Source organism: Nematolebias whitei, chromosome 12 (genome assembly GCF_014905685.2).
Source record: "Nematolebias whitei isolate Nwh7 chromosome 12, NemWhi1, whole genome shotgun sequence".
Lineage (NCBI taxonomy): Eukaryota > Metazoa > Chordata > Actinopteri > Cyprinodontiformes > Rivulidae > Nematolebias > Nematolebias whitei.
In genome coordinates, this window is record NC_056509.1 from 44878950 (window position 1) to 44887277 (window position 8328).

Sequence of the window (8328 nt, forward strand, 5' to 3'; positions counted from 1 at the left end):
ACACACACACACACACACACACACACACACACACACACACACACACAGTGGATAAATCTCTGTCAGTTATTAAAGATCAGCTCAACTGGGGATGCTTGCATGACGAGTATGTCACAAAGTGATGAGTCAGTCAGAGAGCACATCTCCAGGGATTAAAACACTAAGTTAGATTTTACAACAACATGTTTACATGGTTCCCATTGGAGGATTTAAAAAAAAAAAAAAAAACAGTATTTGAGTCTTAAAGATATTTGAACTGATTATTGCAAACTTAAGTTTCCCTGCATTACAGTAAATATTTACCTTTGGTTACTTGGATTTTAGTTTATTTTTTAACTTGGTCGAGATAAAAGTGTTCACTGACCGTAAAATGTTGAATTTTTGATTAGAAATATGATAATTGCCTTTTTTTATTTTAACAATAACATAAACACAATATTAGTGAAAGGACAAACATGTACAGATTTAGGTGAAAATGGAGTCCTGTTTTTACCTCATTTAAAGAAAAGCATTCAGTTTGGTTTGTTGGGTCTGTTGTTTTTGTTTGTTTGTTTGTTTGTTTTGTTAGCACATTCTCTGGAAGAAAAGTCAGTCTATTGTTTTTTCACAAACAGTCCCTTTAACGTGCTCGTGTGACCGAAATTAATACCTCGATAATTTTTAGATAAATCGTGATATACGATATATATCTCAATATTTTTTTCCTTTCCATAAAGTAATAAAAATATATTTGAGTCAAAGTTGTGTCCCAATTGTCACACGACCCTTGAAGGGGAAGTTTTTATTGCATTTTGTGTAAATTGTGCCACTTTCATATTCTCTTAACGAAGACTAGTTTTCCTCCACCCTGGATTAAACCAACATATTTTTTTTGGTCAAGTTTCCTGATTGGTTACATAAAACATTTACACTTTACTGATGGTTGGTAAAAGATTCTTGTCCTTTTTACCATGAAATCAGAATAAAAATGAAAGTGTGGTTAAACCAAAACAAGAAACTTGCGTTGCACTTAACATTCTGTTTTGTTGCTTAACCTAAAAATATTGATCTTTATAACATGTAACAGCTTCTTAAGCCCACAAATCAAAGCAAACCCAATTTAGTGCACATGAGTTAATAAAGACTGTGCACGCAGCTTCCCGTTGTTTCAGTAGCAAAATGAGCTGATAAGTTTTCACCAGAGCAATTCAAAATCATCACTTTTATTGTTGAGCCGTTAAATTGTTGCTTTCTTTATGCAACTTTTTATTTAAGTGTGATTTGTCTTTAAATCTTCCAGAATTTTCACATTTTTTCTAACATACTTGGAGCAAATGTTTATAAATGCAGAAGAAAATCTATCGAAGGCCTCGAAAAGTATCAGTCAGATACAGTGGGTTCTTATAACGAATTAATAACTAGCTTTAATAAAAACAGTCACTTAAGCAGTGCAGTTAAAGCTTCCACTTTTTATTTTTATCTTTAGGTCATAAATCGCCAAAAGATTTGTTTATTTTATGGTTAGTTTTTGAGACAAATGCAACTTAATTGAACTTACTTGAAACATTTTCCACAGTTGAGTCCATTAAGTGTCATGTACAAACAAAAGTAAAAAGTTTGTGCAGAGTGAAACGAGTTGCTCTGAATACGTTTCTTGTACAGAACTATAGTTTATCTCTTTTGCCCAACACTTAAAAATATCTAAACCCATCATGCAACATATACCAATATATTAATACAGTGTACAAAATTAAAGCGCTGAAAAAAATCCCAATTGTGAAATTCTTGTAAAACGTGTGGCTCTTTACAAACTGTATTAAGCAGGAGAGTTGGTTCTCGTAAAGGTTGCAGAGCCCCGTTTCTTGTGAGCCACAACATGAGGTGATAAACAAGGTAAACATGTGCTAAACCTAATCATCTCTTTAACCTCTGACTCCGCTCTAGTGACGGTGTTGGTCTTCTGATTTTAGGCTTTAGCTCACAGCCAAGCTGAGCGCAGAACAGTGGAGCTGCTGTTTTTAGTTGAGGCTCCTGATTTAGCATCGATTAAAGACGGGCAGTGCGCGCCTGGAGGGTGTAGATGATTCCAAATTACGTAAGCTGTGAATATTTAGGCCTAAACAAACTTAATGCTAACTCATTATGAGCAACACAAGCGCACACAATCACAGTGTTGCCGAGATGGCAGCTTTGACACTAAATTTAGTTTCTCCTCAGCCCCTTTCACTTTTCTTTAGCTGCCACCACACCAATTTTCAATTTGATTCACTTCACTTTATTTACATGGCACCCAGTCACAACAGAAGTTTCGCTCTCATCTTATGTCTGGGCACTGCAACATTCACGTAAAAAGTCGGTTAATAATAGCGTTATTTATCTGAGGAGCTTTCAGATCGCTTTGAGTTTTCACTTCATCACGGTCTCCCATCCTGAGCAAGCCCAAAGGCAACGGTAGAAAAGAAAAACCCCCTCATGAGGAAGAAACTTCCAGCAGAACCAGGCTCGAGACGAGCGGCCGTCTGCTTTGACCGGCTGGCTTTGAGAGGAACAGGAAGGAGAAACTGACACGCAATGGCAGGTCCAGAGTGGAGGCTGGGCTTTCTCTGTGAGGAAAGACAAAAATAACATGTTAAGATAGAAATAATTTAAAATGCAAGCTATTCATTTGTGTGCATTCGTAACTGTTCATTTGATGAAATGAGGTCAGTTTGTCCTCCAGTAGTCTAAGCCTATAGCAGCATAACTAAAGGATAGGTCAGGAAACCTAGCCAACCCTAACTATAGGATTTATCAAAAAGGAAAGACTTAAAACTGGACCATGTGTCAGCCTCGCGGACAGAAACTGGAAGTTGATTCCACAAGAGAGGAGCCTGAGAACTGAAAGATCTTCCTCTTATTTCGCTCTTGGTAACTCTAGGAACCACAAGTAAGCCTGCAGTCTGAGAGCCAAGTGCTCTGTTAGGAATAACAATAAGATGGAGCTAGGTTGTTGATGGCTTTTTTAGGTTAGCAGAATATTTTTAAAATCTGTCCATTGGTTCATAAGACATTTGGCCAATGTTGACAGAAACATACACACAGACAAACATCCCTTTTTGTCCCCCGTCGCAGAGCAATGTTTTTAAAATTAGAAATGTCCTCTGTCCCTCCGTGCACGTTGTGAGTGCGCCACTCGTGTTGCCACGTCCATCCAAGATGGCTGCCGCCAGATTTATGTAAACTGGGAGCTGGATAAGCGATGGACCATCTTAGGTGCAATCTCCCCTCCTGAGCAGCTCGTTGGTGACAAAAGAAAAGCGCGATTCCCTTTTAAGAGGAAGAAACCTCCTCTGATCAGCCATGTAAAGAACACACACACACTAAGGAGTGGTTCGAGAATAATTCAGTCGTTTTTATTTGATTGTTTCTGTTTATTTTTTTTAGATTGAGCTTTAGGTCAGAGTAAGGTTTACAGTGAGTGGTTTTGGTGCACGATGCTCGAGTCGTTAAGGCCCAGTAGCTCATACCCAGCTAGCATTTCTGCAGCCACTGACCTGCACATTTCTCACAGCAGCGCCCCCCACCACCACCACCACCCCCTTCCCTCACCACGCCTGTGTGTTCTGGCAGGCCAGTATGTGCTGACCTACTTTTTACTGTTGTCATTTCACGTACACATACTTTCACACAAGTACATTTTGTTTTCTTGAGTTTGTCACATACCTTGCTGTTTCTCGTCGGTTTAGATTCAGGCTTTCTAAAGGTGCATTGAGACGATCTCTTCAAAGTGAGAACACTTATCGAGTCCTGAAGAGCCACTGACCGTTCCCTCAACCGAACAGAAACTCGTTTTGACTTCGTTGAGTTATTCTGTAAGTTTTAACACGCGATTCAGAACACCTGGTGAATCGTAAGCGCGACAAGAAGTTTCAACGCTTCGCTTTTATGAAGCAGCTAAACGGGTTTGAAGACTTTAAATGACTGTTTACTTAAAGAAGTTGGTTAAAAAATGTTGAAGACCCAGCTTTCCTTGAAGAAATGCATATTACCCGCTTCGTTTCATTCCTGAGATCATCTCGTCTTTAGAAGTGGAGTTGTAGCCGTTTTAGTCGAAACTAATGGACATCTGCGTGATGCATGTGTTGAGAATGACTCTCAGCTACTACCATGCCAAATTTTACTTCATTGTCAAAGAATGGACCAAGTCGTTTCCATTTTTGTGTTTGATGAGGTCATTTAGTTGTGGTGGCCATCTTGAATTGGATTGATTGCAAACGATATTCAGCTGTAGATTCTCTGTTTAGTTTTTGAATGTTTCGTTAAAATCCATCCTGTGGTTCATGAGATATTTTGCTAACACAAACAGACATAGAAACATCATTGTCCACCTTTGCCTTCTTGTGGCAGGAAGATGATGATAAATCTAATGAGGACAACTAATAAAATAGATTTGTTTAACAACAGAAAAACTACAAGTGCTGTAATCACAAAAGACTTAACAGATTAAATTAAACGATAATATTGGAAATCACACATTTTAACGTATTAACATGACTACAGCCATTTCCATTCTCTTTGCAAAATCCACCACCATCTGTGCTTCCTGGTTTCCTTCCTTGACACCAAACCTACCCATCGCTTCCTCATCCCCTCCGTTTCCTTCACCGACATGTCGATTCAGGTCCGCTCTCTCCTCCCTGGGAATACTCTTTTATCACTTCATCCAAATATTTCCTAAATTTATCTTTCTGCTCTGTCACATCCAACCTGTGGAGCATAACCACAGATAACGATTAGCATCAAACTTTCTACTTCTACCTTCAGGCACATCACCGTATCTGACACTCTTTTCACCTCTACTACATTCTTTGCCAACTCCTCCTTCAGGACCACCCCTACTCCATTTCTCTTTCTATCCTCACCATGGTGAAACAGTTTGAACCCTGCTCCATTGCTGCGAGCCTTGCTGTCCTTCCACTTAATCTCTTGGACATGTAAAACATCTACCTTCCTTCTCAGCATCATGTCAGCCAGCTCTTTACCTTTGCCTGTCATTGTCCCCACTTTTAGAGTTACAACCCTCAGTCCTACATTCTTGACTCTTCTCCCTTTGTCTCCTGACACGTTTCCCTCCTTGTGGTCTTCGACTAACAGTAGCACAATTTCTGCCGACAGTCAACGGCACCGGTGGCGGTTGTTGGTAACCCGGGCCTCGACCGATCCGATATGGTTTCACTTTGATGAGCTCTCATTGTAGTTTTGGCAAAAGTGTTTTACCTGGGCTTGGGACTGGCACGAGTTACACTGGCTTGTGCTCATAGTGGTTGTTTTTTTTTTAATTGTTTTGTATTTTAAATCGTATGCAAAATAATGAATTTAAACATATAATTTAGATTTTGACATATCTGCTTCAAAAATCCCTTAAAAGTGAAGAATGATCCTTCATCTGATGGATGACTCAACCCATCGAGTCAGCTCTGTTTAATATCCAGCTTCTTTTCTCCAACATGTTTCCTCCCAGCTGTCCTCCCTGTCTCCCTCGTCACATTCACATTTTTCCCGTTTTCCTCCCTCTCTGTTCCCGTCATTCTCCACCAACGGTTTAAAAGCTATAATTATGAGTAATTTGTATTTTGCCAGCAGGGACGGGTGATGTTGTGAGTCCTGCCTTATTACAACTTTTTTTATGTAAGCAGAAACATCCCATTCAGGCGTCAGAATTATTTTAATATGGAACGTTGTCCTTTTTTTACTTATAAAAATGATTTGTTCACTTTTAAGTTTTACTGATTTCACTCAGTGTTATTAATATTTGTGCTCTGTCTTTATGATTGCCATTGCCAGATGTAGCAGTGTTATTTACTCTGTAATGAAATGCAACAACGTAAATCATTGGATAATTGGAAAATCAAATTCAGTTCATTTCTATAGCGCTAAGTCGCAGCAGAAGTTATCTCAGGGCACTGAACAGAAACATTCATATATATAACAATAATTTAACATTATTTATTTGAGGTAGGGTAGCCAGCAGATTGTGTTGTCTTCATTTTGTCGCAGTCTCCCATCCCAAATATTTTTTTTTATTTTAGAAATTTATTAACTTAATTAAAAACAAAATAACTATACAACAGAAAATATATATACAATCAAAAAATAAAATGAAAGACAGCAGAAGAATAAATCTTATATCTGCCCCTTTTTTCCCAGAATATATTCAAACAAAAGTAATTTACAAAAATAAATAAATAAATAAATCAACAATGACAACGTTGATGGTAGCCATCTTGATTTGGATTGACTGCAAACACTATTCAGTTGTATTATTTTAAACAATATATTAAACATATTGGAAAATAATAATAAATGAAATGACAATATATAAATAATACATTTAAATTATAGATGTAATAATCAAATTATATTCATTGTGTTTTGTTATGTATGTGAAAGCTCCTGAAAGTGGTCCATAGTTTCTCTTTAACGAGTTAGACAGAATGTAATTTTGAATAAAAGACAACTTTGAAAGACATTTTACAATGTCTTCTTTTCCTATTCCATGTATAATTTGAATTATAATGATTTGTAAAGGGTCTTTAAAGATCTTAAATTTAACTTACAGAAACCTGCAGATGTTGATGTTGTTTACAAGTTCAGGCTGAAGCAGCTGTAATCACCTCCCCTTACATCAGAAGATCACTGTAAAATGCTGACGTGAAAAGTAGCGGTCCAGATGTACTCCTAATCTTGATTTGCGTCTTTTCCCCAGTCTGGAGAAGCGGAGACGGGAGCTGGAGTGCCGTTACATCGAGGAGCTGGCTGAGCTGCTGTCGTCCAACATGGGCAACATTGCCAGCCTCAGCGTGAAGCCCGACAAGTGCCACATCCTCAAGAGCACCGTGGACCAAATCCAGCAGATCAAACGGCGTGAGCAGGGTGAGGAAAGGCGCACCCGAAACGTTTAAATGACGTGCGCTGATGTAGATTGGTATGAGATGCGTTTCGCAGCACGTTTGTAGTGATTTGTTTCCTCCCGACAGAAAAAGCAGCTCTCCTTTCTCCAGATGACGATGTGCAGAAGAGCGACATCTCTTCTAGTAGTCAGGGGCTGGTGGAGAAAGAGGCGCTGGGGCCCATGCTGCTAGAGGTGAAGCACGACACAAAACCACCACAACCATCTTAATATTCCCAGAGTCTAACCTCCTCCTCGTCTCCTGCTCACTCAGGCCCTAGATGGGTTCTTCTTTGTGGTCAACCGTGAGGGCCGCATCGTTTTTGTCTCCGAGAACGTTATGGGTTATCTCGGATACACCCAGGAAGAGCTGATGACCTCAAGTGTCTACAGCATCCTCCATGTGGGAGACCACAATGAATTTGTTCGCAATCTGCTGCCGAAAAGCCTCGGTGAGTGAGCGTTTGGAGGTCCGACGCTTTATATTCAAGCTTCGAGATGCCTGTAGCGGTTATGTTTAAAAGATATTTGGTAATTATCGTTCAAGAATCTGGAAATGTCAGTTTCCATGGTAATGAAAAACATTTTGGCAGCTCGTTTTGTGTCTTGGATACAGATAATTTTATTCCGTAAAAGAAAAGCAAGTGGATTTCAGGACCTTTGGGGGCAGGGAGGAGGATGAGTTGTGCAGGTTTTAAATGAAGTGAGGTTTCCTGCTCAACTCAAAGCTGCACAATCAGTTTGGGGAGGAAAGTGTGCAGAGGCAGCACATGCGTGGGTGAATGTGATGAGAAACAATGGCTTTATTCAGTGCCATGAAGTTATTTGACTTTAGAGTTAACTTTTATTAAAGTACAGCCTTGAGAAGAGATTATATTGAATTGTAGGAGGTCTGAGGACAGAAGATAGCGCAGCAGAGAGCAAGGTCACGGTTGTATTTAAAAAATAATCATTTTTTTTACACGTTTTAATTCTGCCACAGCTGTTGGAGGGCCACCCCTTATTTTAGAAAATGTACACACAACTAAACTGTTTTTTGATATGCAGAAAAATGTCATCAGAAGAAATTCTGCATATCTAAAAAACAAACACCAACAACAAAAAAAGAAACGCGTAAATCTGGTCATGATAAAACCCTCAACCTAGGTTAAGAGTTGGAAAATAATACAAACATTAACATTTGAAATGAACAAGGCTGTAGTAACACAAAAACTCCCTCGTGTTTTATGTTAAAACTATGAATCAGCTTGTTTAGTTTTTTCCAAATGTTTTTTAATTAGTGTTAAGATTCTTTAATTCTCACTGTTATTTGAAAATCAGAGAGAGATTAGTGTGTTTGAAAAGAAAAGTGGATGGATGGATGATAATGGATGTATGGATGGATGGATATAATGGATGGATGGATGGATGGATGGATGGAT

At 38.8% G+C, this 8328-nt stretch overlaps 1 protein-coding gene across 1 annotated transcript in view; it reads left to right on the plus strand.

The window, feature by feature from the left end:
• Positions 1–8328, plus strand: part of ncoa1 (nuclear receptor coactivator 1) — a 40022-nt gene that overhangs the window by 8259 nt on the left and 23435 nt on the right. Inside the window, exons 3-5 of the mRNA XM_037685953.1 lie at positions 6725–6891; positions 6996–7102; positions 7182–7359. Of these exons, the coding sequence (XP_037541881.1) occupies positions 6725–6891; positions 6996–7102; positions 7182–7359 (452 nt within the window). The remainder of the gene's footprint in view (positions 1–6724; positions 6892–6995; positions 7103–7181; positions 7360–8328) is intronic.